Here is a 17,419-nt window from a genome sequence, read left to right on the forward strand (position 1 = left end):
CCATCTGGGTGGCAGGGACCCAAGTACTTGAGCCATCATTTGCTGCCTCTCAGAGTGTACATCAGCAAGAATCTGGACCAGAAGTGGAGAAGTCAGGACTCTAACCAGGCACTCTAGTATGGGATTGAATGTCCCATGAAGCAGGATCTTAACCACCATCAAACCCCTCCCAGAAATGTTTTTTTCTTTCTTTTTTTAAAGATTTTTTTTTTGCTTTTGTTTTTTAAAGACATATTTATTTTACTCGAATGACAGAGTTACAGAGAAGGAAAAAGAAAGAGAGAGAGAGGTCTTCCATCAGAGGGTTCAATCTCCAGAGAGCTGGATCGGGCAGGAGCTGCGCCGATCCAAAGTCAGGAGCCAGGAGCTACCTCTGGGTCTCCCACGTGGGTGCAGGGGCCCAAGCACTTGGGCCATCTTCCACTGCTTTCCCAGGCCACAGCAGAGAGCTGGATTGGAAGAGGAGCAGCTGAGATACTAACTGGCACCCATATGGGATGCTGGCAACACAGGAAGAGGCTTAATCTACTATGCCACAGTTCTGGCCCCACAAAAGTGTTTTCTTAACATGCCTCTTTTTTCTTTTTGAACAGGAATTTTTGCCTACATGAACTACAGAGTCCCCCGGACAAGAAAGGAGATTTTTGAAACCCTTATCAAGGGTCTGCAGCGGCTTGAGTACAGGGGTTACGACTCGGCAGGTAGGGCGGCGCCACGGGTCACTTTGCTACGCTGCTTTTCAACGTTTCTTTTCAATGTAACAATAACTCTTGCTCATTGAAGAAGTCTGAAAACTGTAGAAAAGCAGCCAAAATAATAACCTGTAGACGACCATAGAAAAAGAAGAACAGGGAGGGAAAAGAACTCCACTGAAATCACACCGCCGTAAAAAAAAACCAGGGAGGTGTTTGTGAAAGAGCCCAAAGTTTCAGTTTCGCAGGACACGTGATCCTACAGGGGGATCTGCCTGCACTCGGTAATACTGTACAGAACCCCTAGCAGCGTGCAGAGAGCCTAGAACCTCTGTTAAAGAGCACGCATGCGCACGCACACACGTACACGCACATGCGCGCGCGCGCACACCAAGGACCTGAGACAGGAGGAGGCTCTTGGAGCTGAGCAGCGCTCTCACAGATCCGCAAGTGTCTTCATCCAACCGAGCAAGCTGCGCACATTCAAACACGCCTCAGCAATGTAGCTTTATCTCCGGGCCCCTCCATAGTTGTGTTTTTACCCAATCCTAATTCTGCAACTTTCCAATTTTATATTCTTAGTTTTTCACTGATCTTAGCATTTCCACATCCCAAACTCTTCCGAAACATCGAAGTGGCTGCACAGCCCTCCCTGGGTGGCCGTCTCCGGGTTTCTTCCTCCATCCACAAGCTGGTGGATATCCAGTTGTTCCCGTTTTTAATGAAACAGCCTGTGAAGGAAGGGAAAAGCAGCTCAGGCTCTGGGAAGCCAGTCAGCCAGAGGTCGTGGGCACACCCCTGCAGTGCGGGATAAGGACCCCTCTCTCAGGTAGAGGTAGTGATGGGCGTGTGGACACCTGTCCTGCCCTGGGAAGCCGCCCGCTGTGTGTGCCCAATTAGCACCCCTTGGCAGAAGCTGCAGGGGACAGCCACAGCCCAGGGATCCAGGCCCAGGTTCCAGTAGTCACGCCCCATCATGCAAAGCAGATTTCCTGAGAACTACATTAAGCTCCCTTTGGCTGCACAGCGGGGTGCATTCTGAGGAATGCCCCAGGGCGTTCTAGAGAACTGGCCCACACACCGCATAGGTCAGTCAAGGGCCCGGGCCTCAGAGGAGGCTGCAGTGGGCTCTACGCAGCATGCCAGTTGCCTTGACCTTCCTGTTTGTAATGAGGACTAGCAACGACAAAAAGTACGGTAAATAAAGCAGCAGAGTCGCTGAGTGGCATTGTCAAGTGTGCCATCCTGCACATGACTGTGTGGGCTGTGCTTTCCCGCGGGGGCACTGTGGTCGGGGTGTTCACACCGCATGCTCCCACACTCCAAGGAGCGCGTGTGCCGCGTGGGCCAAGGTGGCTGTGGTGCCGCCGGGCAGCAGTAATCTTTCAGCTCCCCTGGGACCACCGCCGTAGATGTGGCCTGTCACTGCCGGAGGCACCAGTGTGTGGGGTGTGGCCGTGGTGTCTCTGGGCCTGCACACCCGGGACACCTGCAGCCGACACACAAGGCACTGCCTACCCCTAACCGTGGGTGGAGCCTGGGAATGAAAGGCGTGAGCCGCGGTGTGCAAACGAATGTTTCAACTCCAGGTGTGGCGATCGATGGAAATAATCACGAAGTGAAAGAAAGACACATCCAGCTGGTCAAGAAGAGAGGCAAGGTGAAGGCCCTGGACGAGGAACTGTACAGTAAGTGACAGGGCTTGGGGGAGGAGGGGACCAGCAGCCCAGAGAAGGAGACGCGTGGGCGGGCGCAGAGGAGGGGCGGAGCCGCCATCCTGAAACTGCTCGCAGAATGGGGGACGGCCTATTTTAGGCAGTAGCGTCTGGGCAAATTTTTGAAAATTTTAATACAGGAATTAAAGTGTTTATTTTCATTCTTCTGCAAAACGATACTGCTTTCTATTGATAGTAGTGGTGCATCTTTTTCTTTTCTAAGTCAGTTTATTTTGGTTTAGAAGTGAGGCCACTGGTAAGTTCTCAGGATGGGTCTGGCCATGCGTGGTCAGTGGGCGGGACTGGGCAGCAGCCTGGATGGCTTGTGTCGGGGCAAGGACCTCTCCTCACCCTGATAGTCTTGTGGGGGTGCAGCAGGTTGATTTTTCTTTCATGCAGAGCAAGACAGCATGGACTTAAAGGTGGAGTTTGAGACACATTTCGGCATTGCCCACACGCGCTGGGCCACCCATGGGGTCCCCAACGCCGTCAACAGCCACCCACAGCGCTCAGACAAAGGCAACGGTATGTAGTGTGGCCTTGTTCCCCAGTGCCAGGGTGATACCAGCCCGAGGCTTCCCTGCCTGCCCCATGTCCCTGAGAGAGATGCCAGATGCCCCCCGTCCCTGGCTGCTGGTGCTGGGCTGGCCAGGAGGCAAACAAACAGCCTGGCCCATGGGCAGTGCTGACCTCCCTAGCACCCACAGGAAAATGAGGCCACTTTACCCGGCCCTGCTGCTGGCGCCTTGGAACCCAGTCCGTGAGTGAAATATGGCAGCAGGACGGGTTGCCTAGAGAAGCCGCTGTGTTGCAGAAGGCAGGGTTGCTTCCTCGGGCAGAGCACGCTCTGTTGAAGGAGGAGGCAGAGTCTGTTGCAGGTGCCTGCCCAGCCTCTGCCCCACAGGGAGGCCTCAGCAACCAGGGCTCAGGCTGAGAGAGTGAGAGAAACAGGAACTACAGGAGGCAGCCCCAGCGCCCTTCCCAGCAGGAGAGTCCTCAGCATGGCTCCCTTCATGTTTTCAGAAGTAGAGACTTTTTGTACACAGAATCCAGACCTTTGGCATCCCTTGAAAAAATGGAAACCTTGGGCACTTGATGCCTGGGCCAGACCACTGCTGATGGGCAGCAGGCCCAGGCTGCAGGGCAGGGACACAGCAAATGCTCGCCCTGTTCGCAGAGCCAGGCCTGTCTCCTGCACACAGGCTGACTTCTGTCTTCCTACCCAGCAAGCAAAGGTCTGGGCTCCGCAGTTCTCCCAACTGCCCCTCTCACCAGCCCCCGCTCACAGGCACCCAGTTCTCCTGCCATGTCCTCTTCCCTGACACCCCTGGCCCCGGGCTGCAGCCCCCAGCCCCTGGGCTTCACAGAGCCTCCTGCAGTGAGACACTATGGTGTGTGAGACAGAGAGCTGAAGCCCTAACTCCTCCCAGGTCCCCTAAGGGAAGACAAGATTCCAAGAAATAACTAGGGCTTTTCTTTTGGCTCCCCACTCTTGAGTTGGGGCTGGTCAGGTGACAAGCACCGGATGACCTCCACCTGAGCTGGACAGGTGCAATGTCTAGCAGAGAAGATGACTTTTAAGGGCTTATTTATTTATTTGAAAATATAAATATATTTATATATTTATTTATCTCTATCTATATATTTATCTCAGAGTATCAGAGAGAGAGAGAGATCCTCCATCATTGGTTTGCTCCCCAGATAGCCATAACAGCAAGGTGTAGTCCAGGCTGAAGCCAGGCACCCAGAACTCCACCCAGCTCTCTCAGGTGGCTGGCAGGGACCCAAGTACTTGGGCCATCACCTGCTGCCTCCCAGGTGCATTAGCAGGAAGGTGGATGGGAAGTAGAATAGCTAGGACACAAACTGGCTTTCTGATAGGGGATGCCAGTGACACAAGCTGCAGCTTAACCTGCTGCACTGTAACAGTGGCCCAGAGAAAACAATTTGCGGAGTCAGCTGCCCCTCCCCGCCCACCCACTCCAAGACATTCCCTGGCATAACACAAGTTCTTGCCCAGCCCCATAGCAGAGATCAAATACATCACAGCGTCTGGGGGCTTATCCGTGGGCACCTTGTCACACACTCCACAAATCCCACTGCAGGAAGTCCTTGGGGATGCTGGGCCACAGGAAAGAACCACGCATCCCTGCTCAGTGCCCTTCTCCCACACAGGTCAGTGGTGCCCAAGGTGGAGTGCAGCACCTCCACCTCCCACAGAAAGTGCAGGGCAGCGTGGCCTCTCTCCAAACCACCCCACAGGCCCATTAGCTCGCGCTGCTGACTTTGAAGGACAGGAGAGCCCCATGCACCCTGCTCAGCAGAGCAGCTGGAGGTGGCCCAGGAGCTGGGTCTGCACCTGTGTCCATGTGGTCAGAGTCTTTGATAGTGAGGATTTGGCTGGGAAATGTCACTGAGGTCTGGGTCATATCCTGAACCATAGGGTGTCTCAGGACTGGGACAGGCACCCTGTCCTCAGGAGGAAGTCAGCAGAGGCCACGGTGTGACAACCCAGGAGAGACTTGTGGCCTGACCCCAAATCAGAGGACTGATCCCTGGAGCAGCAAGCAAGCAGTGTTGGCCTAGAAAACACTGCTGAGACCACGTGCCGTGGGCTGTTGCCAACTCCAACCTCAGCCTCCTGCCCACCCAGTGATAAGATGAACCTCATCAGAAAAGCCCCCACTCCAGTGCAGACAATGCTTCTATGTCCCCAAAGAAGGGAGGCTCCGAGGAGACCTACCCACGCCCAAACTTGGAAACTCCTGCCCTGACTCAGGATGAGTAACTGAAAAGAAAACAACACGGCCATATGCAGAGGTTTGCAAAGTTTCTTCAGTAATAGCTGAAAAGCATCATTTCAGCGAAGCCTTACACCCAGCAACCGCATACGGAAGGAAATTACCCACAGGAGTTTTTGCAAGAAAACATGGGTCCCGGAAACAAATTAATGATTTAAGATGATAGACTGATGAAAGAATGCGTGATAGATAGAAGAAAATACTGTAAAGAAACGGTGTTGTAATACATGTGAAGAAAAGGTGGAGAATGGCGTGGTTATGGGGTCTGTTGGTGGAGATTCAGCACGGAGATCTGGTATTTCCAGCTCAGCTGTGGCCAGCACACCTCCTGGAACTGGGCCCTCCTGGTTTTTGTGTGACCTCGAAAGTTCACGGAAAATGGAATTAGGAAATGTTTATTTATTTTATTATTTTATTATATATATATTTTTATATTTATATTATATATTTATATATAATATATATTATTTATATTATATATTTATATATTTTATATAATTTATATTATATATAATAATAAAATATATATTTTATTATTTTATTTTATTTATTTATTTTAGTACAAAAAAAACCAGAGAAATCCATGCATATGATGAGTCTTTTTTTAAAAAAGATTTAGGCCAGCGCTGCGGCTCACTAGGCTAATCCTCCGCCTTGCGGTACCGGCACACCGGGTTCTAGTCCTGGTCGGGGCGCCGGATTCTGTCCCGGTTGCTCCTGTTCCAGGCCAGCTCTCTGCTGTGGCCAGGGAGTGCAGTGGAGGATGGCCCAAGAACTTGGGTCCTGCACCCCATGGGAGACCAGGATAAGTACCTGGCTCCTGGCTTCGGATCAGCATGGTGCGCCGGCCGCAGCGCGCCAGCCGAGCTGGCCGCGGCAGCCATTGGAGGGTGAACCAACGGCAAAGGAAGACCTTTCTCTCTGTCTCTCTCTCTCACTGTCCACTCTGCCTGTCAAAAAAATAAATAAATAAAAAAGATTTATTTATTTATTTATTTGAAGGACAGAGTTACAGAGAGGCAGAGGCAGAGTGAGAGAGAGAGGCCTTCCATCCACTGGTTCACTCTCCAATTGGCTGCAATGGCCAGAGCTGAGCCAATCTGAAGCCAGGAATCAGGAGCTTCTTCTGTATCTCCCACATGGGTGCAGGGCCCCAAGGACTTGAACCATCTTCTACTGCTTTCCCAGACCATAGCAGAGAGCTGGATCAGAAGTGGAATAGCCAGGACTCAAACTAGCACCCATATGGGATGCTGGCACTGCAGGCAATGGCTTTACCTGCTGCACACAGCGTTTTTACCATATGATAGGTCTTTAATAAGCTCATAGAAATTTTGGAAAAAAAAAAACCTCTATATAGATTTCAAACCATTTTGCAGCAACATAAACGTATTTTAAAATATTTATGTATTTGAGAGACAGAAAGTAAGAGAGAGAACTGCCATCTGTAGGTTTGCTCTGCAATAGGCCAAAGCAGCAAGCTGAGCCAGGGCTGGAGCAGGAGCCAGGAACTCAATCCAGGTCTCCCATGTGTTTAGCAGGAAACCAACTGCTGGAGTCTATGCCGCTGCCTCCCAGGGTCCACATTAGCAGGAAGTTGGAGTCAGGAGCTGGAGGCAGGCATTGAATCCAAGTGCTCCATGTGGGACACACACATTCCAGCCAGCACCCTAACTGCTAGGCTGAATTCCTACTCCCAATAAATTTATCCTTCAATTCTGTTTCTGTGAGTTTTTTGGGATACCCTCATAGACAGTAGATTTTTTTTCCCCAAAAAAAAGTGATGATGAAAAAGAAGAACAATAATGGAGAAGGCTTTAAAAGATCTCCTAGGAGAGAGCTTTCTGGAACTGAAGAAAAACTTGATGACGCAAAGGATCACTGAACACAGTGTTCGCACAGAGCATCCTATGTCCCGCACATCTCCGTGGGGTGACTGACAGGCAGCAAGAGTCCTTCTGTCATCTAGGATGGGGGAAAGGGAGGGAGCTGCTTGCCCAGGAACACCTTGAGCCCCGGGCCTCTCCCTCAGTTCAGTCACTAATACTTATTGGGAAGAACGCAGTGGTGACTGAGGCAGACACATCCCTCTGCTCCCACGGCCTGCCGGGGGTCCCACCTGTGCAGGGTGCAGCCGGAGTAAACGGGAAGTGGCTGGTGCAGGGGGAGGTGGGAGAAGCTGCAGCAACAGCCTTATTAAAGTCACTCCCATGGCCACACAGCAATGCGAGTGGCTCCAGGGATGCCGGAACTTTTGGGTCTGCCCCCAGAAAAATGTCCCAGGATTTTAAAATGAAAAAAATTCTAAACCCAAAACTTTTGAAATCAAGTATTTTTACAGTTCAATGAAGTTCAAACAAAAATGCACCGTTCACTGTGACCTTGTGACTTATTTGAGCTCACAGTCTAAAGGGAATGCCTGGAATGGTTTGTGGACAGTAAAGGGTTAATCGTCTGCTGTTCAGCATACATACCAAGGCCTGTTTGATAATACTGTAGACCCTACATAAGAGCTCACTGCATGGCCAGGTTGGGGGGTGCTGGTTCTGAAAGAGGAAGGTATATTTCCTCGGGTTTAAGTCCCCGGTCATCACACACACCAAGGTGGCTCAGCAGGCTTTGTAGGAGCTGAGCTTCAAGCCACCGAGTCATTTTAGACTTGAGCTTCATTTCCTGCTAGCATCTCTCCCAAACTGTTTTTCAGAATTTGTTGTCATCCACAATGGGATCATCACGAATTACAAAGATCTGCGGAAGTTTCTGGTAAGAGCCTTCCCCTGAGTGATACCTAAGCTGAATGGCATTGGCCTTCCCCAGGAACATTCCCCGGAAACACTCCCAGGAACTGGGGGAGACCCATACTTAACCCTGTCACAGCACCCACAGAGCCCCCACCACCACACCGGGCCAGCCTCCCTAGGTCTTGTCTAAGGAGACAGCAGGGCACTCATTGTCCTTCAGGGCCCACAGTGGAGGCACAGAATTAAAATCTCTGGATGTCCGTTCTGTTAAAGTAGCCACATAGTGGAATGCCTCTGCTCCTAGGCTCCTAGCCCATGGAATGCGGGTGGGCAGTCTGACGCGGCTGAGGTGGGACAGGGGGTGTGGTGCTGGTGGGGGCGTAGGTGGGATTGACTCAACATATTTTATCATTTCGGCTGCGGGGATTTTGCAACATCCAGATTATTGGCAAAGACAGGCTCCGCGGAGCAATGAGCTCAGGGAGTTCGGGGGGTGACTCAGAGGCGTTTGGCTGTGCGATTCTGGCAAACACTTTTCATCCCTCCCGGTTTCCCTCGGCCTCGCCTTAAGTCACTTCGAGGGCAAATCATCAGGGAGTAGAAGGAGTTGCCCCGGCCAGCATTGCACAATAGTCACCACTATCTGACAGTCTGTGTCCAACCACATGTTCCAGGAAAGCAAAGGTTATGAGTTTGAGTCAGAAACAGACACGGAGACCATCGCCAAGCTGATTAAATATGTGTTCGACAACAGAGAAACTGAGGACATTACGTTTTCAACGCTGGTCGAGAGGGTCATTCAGCAACTGGTGAGTTACACGCTCCATCCATCTAAACTATTCCTTCATTTTCCTAAGCACTTCCGGGGCAAACTGGCACAAAGCGCTGAGGATGAAAGATGGCTCATCTGTAGTAGGTGGCCTTAAGATGTTACCTCCTTGTAAACTGGGGAAAGTTCTGTGCTTCGGGTAGCACACGTCCAACAGAAAGAGTGCCTTGCCTCATTTTAACACCTGTGCCATCGTGACTGGCCTTGCAATCTGACACATCACACGTGAACGTGGCCATGGCAGCTGGGGTTGTCATCTTTTCTGCTGAGTTGTGTTCTGTGTTAACATACCCGGCATGAATTTAACTGATGTTGGAGACTTGCCATTATTTTCTTTCCTCTTTCCTTGGTAAAGCAATTATTGGTTATAGGGAAGCCATGCCCTCAGTTACTAAGTGGGATTAGAAAGAAGAGGAAGTAGAGCCAGCAGGTGCGGATTTCTGAGGTGTTTGATTACAGAAAGGCTTGTAGTGTTGTGGTGGGAGATGGCAGAGGTCACTTGTAGGCTGAAGGAGAGAGCCAGGAACCTGGAGATATCCCAGAGGGCTAGCGCAAGGGAGCACAGCGCCTGCAGAGGGGTGTGCACGCCGGGGGAACTGGCTCCCTCTTTGGAGAGGGAGGAAGTGAAGACATGGGCAGGGGTCCCCAGAGCCCATCCTCCCTGCTGTCATTGCTGTCAGATAGCTCCTCCCAGGTGGTGGCAGCCTGGAGACAGCGGTCAGGACTGGGAATCCTAAACATTCTGTTCAGCAGCCGCTGGAAGCGCCACCCCGGGGTTAACTGTATATCAGAATCCAGGAGTGAAGTGTAAAGTCAGTCTACTGGCGAAGCCCTTTGCCCTATAACTTCCAATTTGGGTAATCCCCAATTTAGAGGATATATTTATAAATAAGAGCTCATCTCATACATTAGTTTCTCAGGGGATTGGTTCCAGCACCTCCGCCCCTCCACATCGATTCCAAAATCTGCAATGCCCGAGTCCCTTTCATCAAATGGGGTAGCGTTTGTGTAGAACCCAAGCACATCCTCCTGTATACTTGAAATCGTCCCAGATTCCTTATAATCCCTAATACAGTGTAAGTGCTATGTGAATCGTTGCTGTACTGTATTGCTTAGGGGATAATGATAAGAAAAAAAAAAAGACTGCACTGCTTCAGTACAGACATGATCCTAACTATTGTAGCTAACTACATAGTACAGGTCAGCAACAATGTAACATTTTTTTTCCAAATAGTTTCCATCCATATTGGTTGCAGGGCAGATTGCACTTTAATGTAAGGCATAACTTCTGGTATTAAATACTGTGAACAAATTTGGTACTGCAGCACAGTACTTCCTCTCTCCCATTTGTAATTTTACATTTTGGAGGTACCGCCCCCTCCTGGCACCTCGCTTACCAGAAACAGCACAGAGCTGTTATTGGCCGAGACCCAGAAGTGTTTTTCTATTCCCTCCTCCTTGTTTACAAAGCAGCAGTTGGATGTCAGGTCGCTCAGGATCTGCCTGCAGCCCCTTCATCCTGGGCTGTTTGAAAGATCCTTTGAGGACCCGATGCCCAGTATGGGCGCCCCAGGCTGTGAAGTTGAGTTGCAACCTGGATGTGACACGCTGACACCAGGGCCTTGGGTCTGCCCGGGGTCCCCTCGCTTGGGGGGTTTCACATGGAAGTTTGGATTTTGCAGTTGGCTGTGTATAACTGAGGTCTATAAGGGTCATGGTGACTTAGTACAGGATGGAGAGAATATAGGAAAATCTTGGCACCAAGAATCTAAATTTGGTGTGTGGAGTGAAGAATTACACAAGCCAGCGGGCTGGGGCACAGAGCCAGTGACAGCTGGCCCCTCAGAAACCACAATAACAACGATGAAAGCAATTTCGGTTTCTCTTGGCTTCTCTATGTGTCAGGCTGATCATCATGCCAGAAGCCACACAGGTAGGACTGTTCTCACCTCTTGCACACGTGAGGAAACCAGGCACAAAGAAAACTAAAAGAGACTGCTGGGTCAAGGGGTGGACCCTGCAGCTCTGTGTTGGGTAAGCACAGCTCATAGATTAGCCGCTGGAGTCCTCCCTGATTAGGCACTAGGCTGAGGCTTAAGGCAGAGCTTCCCCAAACCCCGCCCCCAGTTCTCATTTTCTGTGGCTCCGCCCAGCTGGTCACAGAGCCAGCATCCCTGATGGGGCTTCTTGTGGCTGATAGGGCTCATCTGAAATCCACAAGCCCTGGCCTCTGCTATCTCAGCATGGAGCCTACCGTCTGCAATGCTTTCCTCCTAACATCACCCTGCACCTGCTGTTCCTGCATCTACACTCCCCCTCCCCACACACATGATCCCAGGTTTGACTGCTGAGAAGAGAGGCCCAGGAAGACCAGTCTCCGGTGCAGGCACTGGCTTGGCCAGCCAGAAGGAGTGATCCTTGGCTGTTTCATGTGTTTTCAGGAAGGGGCATTTGCGCTGGTTTTCAAGAGCATCCACTACCCAGGAGAAGCCGTTGCCACAAGGTGAGGAGCAATACATTGACATTTCCAGTACCAAACAAATACCATGAAGCCGCTCAGCTCGAGGCACAGGGAGAGGTGGGGCTTCTGGCACATATAAGCTGCTTTCTGTCTTAAAGCAGAACTGTGGCCGAGCTGAGACTGTGCCCCACCATCTCTGCAGCTGGTGATGCTGAGAGCTTCTGATTGTTTTTGTTTTTAATTAATTAATTTATTTGAGAGGCAGAATTACAGACAGAGAGAGGGAGAGAGAGAGAGAATGAGGTTTTCCATCCACTGGTTCAGTCCCCAGATGGCTGCAACAGCCAGAGTTGGGTTGATCGGAAGCCAGGAGCCAGGAGCCTCTTCTGGGTCTCCTATATGGGTGTAAGGACCCAAGAACTTGGGCCATCTTCTACTGCTTTCCCAGGCTATAGCAGAAAGCTGGATCGGAAGAGGAGCAGCTGGAACACTAGCTGGCACCCGTATGGGACGCAGGTGGAGGCTTAGCCTACAAGGCCATGGCAATGGCCCCTAGAAAGACAATTTAAATTGCTTCCCCACTGGACCCAGAACTGTCTGTGATTTGCTTTAGATACAGTGAAAGATGGTCCAAAATAATCAAGGTATGTCTCCAAGTCAGAAACCATGTCCCCTACCTTGAGAAACCGGAAGAGGCGCAAACAAGTCACCCCTTGTGGAAACAGGGTCTGCTGTTACTGCAAAAATAGTGAGGGCCTGGCTGGAGGCAGGGTAGCAAATTTAAGGCACATCCGTGGGCTGCCTTCAGGCTCGCAATCAAGTTAGTCCCTTTTCCAGACATTTGATTGAGGTAAAATGTTACCCATTGTATTGAATTAACGAGTTTGAGGCAGCTCTCTCACTTTGCCTTATTAAAACACCCTCAGGGTTTTCTTCTTGTTAATAAATGAATATGTAGGGAGGAAAGCACACACTTAGTCCAGTAGGTCTCCCTTTCCCCAAAGTTTGCTTTCTTTAGTTTCACCCGTAGTCAATCTTAGTGTGAAAATACTAAGTGGAGGGGCCGCTGCCTGCAGTGCCAGCCTCCCATATGGGCGCCGGTCTGTGTCCCAGCTGCTCCTCTTCCCACCAGCTCTCTGCTATGGCCTGGGAAAGCAGTAGAAGATGGCCCAAGTGCTTGGGCCCCTGAAGCTCCTGGTTTCAGATTGGCCCAGCTCTGGCCATTGTGTTCATTTGGGGAGTGAACCAGTAGATGGAAGACCTCTCTCTCTCTCTCTCTCTCTCTCTTTTTGCCCATGCCTCTCTGTGACTCTTCCTTTCAAATAAATAAATAAGTAAATCTGAAAAAATCAGTGAAGAAAATTCCAGAAAGAAGCAATTTGAGAGTCTTAACCTTTATACAGTAAATGGCTATAATTGCTTTACCTTATTGAGTTCTTCATCTCTTGTTAATCTCTTTCTGTGCCTAACTTATAATTCAGCTTCATCGTGGCTTATATAGCGGGTGGTACTGGCTGGCTTCAGGCGCCCCTGGGGGTCTTGGAGTGAGTCCCCTGCTGTCAGGGGCTTTGGCTCTGGAGTTTTTCCTGCCTGGGTTCTGACTAAGGGTCACACTGTTAGAAAGTTTGAGTTTCAAAAGCCAACAGCTGGTGTCTAGGCACATCTATTGTAAATTTGGATCGCATGCTCTCATTTATAAGAATAAGCAAAGAATTAGACTTTGAAGGCAGCGTGCCATTAAAAGTCACAGAATTTTTTTTTTTTTAATTGAGAGAGAGAGAGAGACAGAGAGAAAGGCCTTCCTTCCTTCCGTTGGTTCACCCCCCAAATGGCCACTAAGGCCGGTGCGCTGCACCGATCCAAAGCCAGGAGCCAGGTGCTTCCTCCTGGTCTCCCATGTGGGTGCAGGGCCCAAGCACATGGGCCATCCTCCACTGCCTTCCTGGGCCATAGCAGAGAGCTGGCCTGGAAGAGGGGCAACCAGGACAGAATCCAGCGCCCCAACCAGGACTAGAACCCCTGGTGCCGGCGCTGCAGGCGGAGGATTAGCCTTGAGCCATGGCACCGGCCCAGAATAAGGTTTTAAACTCTTTCACCACTGGAAGTAGTGAGCCAGCAGTGACCTCAAGCGCTGTCCCGAGGGTTCCCTCCATGTGTGTGGAGAGCTGCTGGCCAAGTGGGTCCCTAGGAGGGGAGACCTGAGTCAGAGCCCCTCACCCACCTGGCTGCGAGAGTCTCTGCCTCATGCAAATCACTCTTCCTTGATGATGAGGGCCACCTTGCACTCCATCTGTGAGGTGTCACTCATGCAGAAACGAAGCCACCCTGGAAAGGGTCTGAGGCAGCCCCCAAGGCAGAGGTCAGTTGTCCCTTGGCTTGTGTGGGGGATTGGTTTCAGAACTCTCGAGGACAGCAAAAATCTGTGAATGTTCAAGTTCCTTCTACAAAGTGTCATAGAGTCCGTGTAGAACCTGTGCACATCCTCCTGTATACTTTAAATTACTCACTGGAGAGGCAGAGAGGGGGAAGACAGGCAGAGAGTTCTCATCCAGGCTGATTCATTCCTCCAGATGCCTGCAATGGCCAGGGCTGGACCAGAGCCAAGGCTGGGAGCCAGGAGCTCAATCCAGGTCTTCTGTGTGGGTGGCAGGGACCAGGCACTTGAGCCATCACTACTACAATAGTCAGGAACCAGAATCAGGGATCAAACGCAAGCACACTGATGTGGGACCCGGCCAGACACCGGCCCCTCCCATGTATTTGAAAGCATCTCTAGACTATCACAACACCTGGTCCAGTACCGACATGTCACTTCATTCATGTGCATTTGAGATGGTATTCCTTGCACAGCAAACTAAGATTTGCTTTCTCCTCATTTATGGGCTTTTTCCCCCCAATATTTCTGATCTGTGGTTTGTTTGATCCTTGGATATGGGGCACACACGTTCAGAAGACCAACTCTGCACACAAAATGCAGTTAGTTGAGTGCCCACTCAAGCTAGGGAGTGACAGAGCTAGACAAGAGGGCATCTCTGGGTGGACCACCGTGAACTGGAGGGGTCCCTCATCTCTGGTCCCCTGACGATGGAGGTCAGACAGGTTACCAGGCTCACTGGACGGCGGATGAGGCTGTTAGTGATCCAGGGTTCACATACTGGGCTGCCATTCCTACTCCAGACCTTGAGGGCATCTTCCTGTGGTCATATCATCTACCCCCATGGGACAGAAACATAGCTCCCTGCTACAGGGGAAAAGCTTGATTTGGGAATGCCACCCCAATATGAGGTGACATCCAGTCCTGAGTGTCTGAGGCAATGGCTGACTTGACTCCTTCTTCCTCCAGGAGAGGCAGCCCACTGCTCATCGGGGTGCGGAGCAAGTACAAACTCTCCACGGAGCAGATCCCCATCCTGTACAGATCATGTAAGTCTCCCCTTGCAGGACTTGAACAGGCAGCTCCCCTCCAAGGCAAGGACACAACCCCCTGGGGCCACACCAGCCTGCAGCTTCAGGTCTAAGAGAATTTCAAGCAACTGAGATTTGGCTCCATTTTAAAAAAAGCTTTTCATTATGGATATTTTCAAACATGCACAATAGTAGAGAGCCCAGTATAATGGCAACTGTGTGCTGATTGGAGTGTTTCTTTGGTTTGTTTCTGTTTGCATTGCTCTCACGTTGCAGCCGTTTCAAATGCTCTTGAGGGGAGTGGTACTGTGCTATTTGGGGAGCTTTTATACAATTTGGCTGGCACAGCCAGAGCTAAAAATTGCAGTATCTCCCACACGTATTCAAAAGGGAGATGGGCTCCTTGCCGCGTGTGAAGCAAACCAGAGGCTGCTGGGATTTGCATCGTCGCTTTGTTTGCTAGGTACGATTGAGAATGCAAAGAGCACCTGCAAAGCCAGGACCAGGAGGCTAGACAGCTCCACCTGCCTTCATGCTGTGGGTGATAAGGCCGTGGAATTCTTCTTCGCTTCCGATGCAAGGTAAGCGTCCAGGTGCCTTCTTTGCTGGGATCATGTCATCAAAGAGTGGCTGTCTGAACACCAGTCTTTTCTCCTCATGCTCCTTGGATTGTTGTCTCAGGATTAGGAGCCGAGGCAGACCTCAGCCCTCAGGGGTCCTCCCTCTGAGATCTCTGTGTTGTGGGCACACATGTGATGACTCTGGGTAGCCCAGTGGCCAAGAGCCGCATGGTGTAGGCCTTCACAAGTTAATTGAGTTAGTTGCCAACATTTTATAATGGGAAAGATTCACAGAAAAAGCTGATTTCTTGCTTCTCTGGAGAAAATAGCAGATCTGGGCACCCTGGACCCTGCTGCCCCCTGGCCCCACTGCCTGGGGCTGTACTTGACTGCTCCTTTAGATGGCCCAAGTGGCCATCACATCACTCTCTTTTGAGCTCTGGCCATTTGCAACCCAGAGCCAGGATTTAAGGGTTTGCCCAGTTGGTTCCAAAATTCAAAAATCACCAATCCGAAGAATAATAATTTTTGAAATGTGAGAAATTCAGCTTCGTATACATTTTATAGTCACAGACATCATTCAGGAAGAGAGGAGAGACAGAACAAAACTCCCAAACCAGAGAGTGATCCAACATGGGAAGTGAGATACTCAGCAGACTCATAGAATGGCGGATGTCCTAAATAGCACTCTGGCCTCAGAATCAGCCCTAAAGGCACTCGGATCTGGCTGAAAAGCCCATGAGAGTATTTCAGGCATGGAAAGCCAAGACACTCTGGCAAAAAGATCTCTGTGAATGAGATCCCAGTGGAAAGAACAGGTCTTCAAAGAGGGAGGTGCCTTTCTCTGAAGGGAGGAGAGAACCTCCACTTTGACTATGACCTTGTCTAAACAAGATAAGAGTCGGAGAATTCAAGGGGCTTCCATAGCCTTGGAAACTCATGACTGGTGCATAGGGAGATTACTGATGCCATAAACAGGAGTGTCAATTTGTAAAGTCAACAACAGGAGTCACTGTGCACTTACTCCTCATGTAGGATCTCTGTCCTTAATGTGCTGTACACTGAGGCTTAATGCTATAACGAGTACTCAAACAGTATATTTCACTTTGTGTTTCTATGGGGGTGCAAACGATTGAAATCTTTACTTAATGTACACTAAACTGATCTTCTGTAAAAAAAAAAAAAAAAAAGAAATTATCAATTCCCAACTTGACTCTCACTGGGATTAAACATGACAATAGGTCTGATCTGATTTCATCATCATTTAAAAAAAATCATCTATTATTTTTCACTTTATGTTTCTGTGTGGGAACAAACTGTTGAAATCCTTACTTAAGGTATACTAAGCTGATCTTCTGTATATTAAGATAATCGAAAATGAATCTTGATGTGAATGGAAGGGGAGAGGGAGTGGGAAAGGGGAGGGTTGTGGGTGGGAGGGACGGTATGGGGGGGAAAGCCATTGTAACCCATGAGTCGTACTTTGGAAATTTATATTCATTAAATAAAAGATAAAAAAAAAAAACAAAAAACTTCCAAACCACCTTACTGCTATTTAATAGAACACTGTGATCACCAGTACTATCTCTTCCACCCAAGCCTTTACTGTTTATTTCCATTTGGATGTGGGTGTGAGTGTGTGTGTGTGTGTGTGTGTGTGTTTGACTCTCTGTATGTCTGCGTCTCTATGTGAGTCTGGTATGGGTGTGTGTGTGTGTGTGTGAGAGAGAGAGAGAGAGAGAGAGAAAGAAGTCCTCGTGGTGTTGTCTAACATGTTCCTCTGTCCACTGCATTTCTTGTAACCCAGAATTTACCCGTTTCCAGGGGCTTGATCTTGTTCAGTTTTTATTTATTTTTGCACAATTACACAGGTGAGGTATGTCCTTCCACAGGAGACACACAATGTTTCACTGTCTCCTTCTTGTGTTAAGATGATTGGGATCCAAGTGCTGGTGGCCTTGTCCATCCACCATAAAGCTTCTCTTGGTTTTATCTCTCATGGCTCAACAGCCATAAAGCAGTCTTGATTAGAGCTTCTAATAATTAGAAGCCCTTAAATTCATGATTCTAATTCAACCGTTCCTTTTTTATTAACAGTATTACTTAGTTGTTTATTGATTGATTTGCATTTTATTTGAAAGGCACAGAAATGCAGAAAGATAGACACTCAGACAGAAATTTCATCTACTGGTCAGTTCAGGTCCCCCATGTGAGT

At 49.7% G+C, this 17,419-nt stretch overlaps 1 protein-coding gene across 1 annotated transcript in view; it reads left to right on the forward strand.

The window, feature by feature from the left end:
- GFPT2 (glutamine-fructose-6-phosphate transaminase 2) overlaps nt 1–17,419 on the forward strand; it is a 48,393-nt gene that overhangs the window by 14,364 nt on the left and 16,610 nt on the right. The window contains exons 2-9 of the mRNA XM_008275002.4: nt 594–701; nt 2,282–2,380; nt 2,807–2,932; nt 7,913–7,971; nt 8,624–8,758; nt 11,220–11,281; nt 14,583–14,662; nt 15,108–15,225. Coding sequence (XP_008273224.1) covers nt 594–701; nt 2,282–2,380; nt 2,807–2,932; nt 7,913–7,971; nt 8,624–8,758; nt 11,220–11,281; nt 14,583–14,662; nt 15,108–15,225 — 787 coding nt within the window. The remainder of the gene's footprint in view (nt 1–593; nt 702–2,281; nt 2,381–2,806; nt 2,933–7,912; nt 7,972–8,623; nt 8,759–11,219; nt 11,282–14,582; nt 14,663–15,107; nt 15,226–17,419) is intronic.

Source organism: Oryctolagus cuniculus, chromosome 6 (genome assembly GCF_964237555.1).
Source record: "Oryctolagus cuniculus chromosome 6, mOryCun1.1, whole genome shotgun sequence".
Taxonomy (NCBI): Eukaryota; Metazoa; Chordata; class Mammalia; order Lagomorpha; family Leporidae; genus Oryctolagus; species Oryctolagus cuniculus.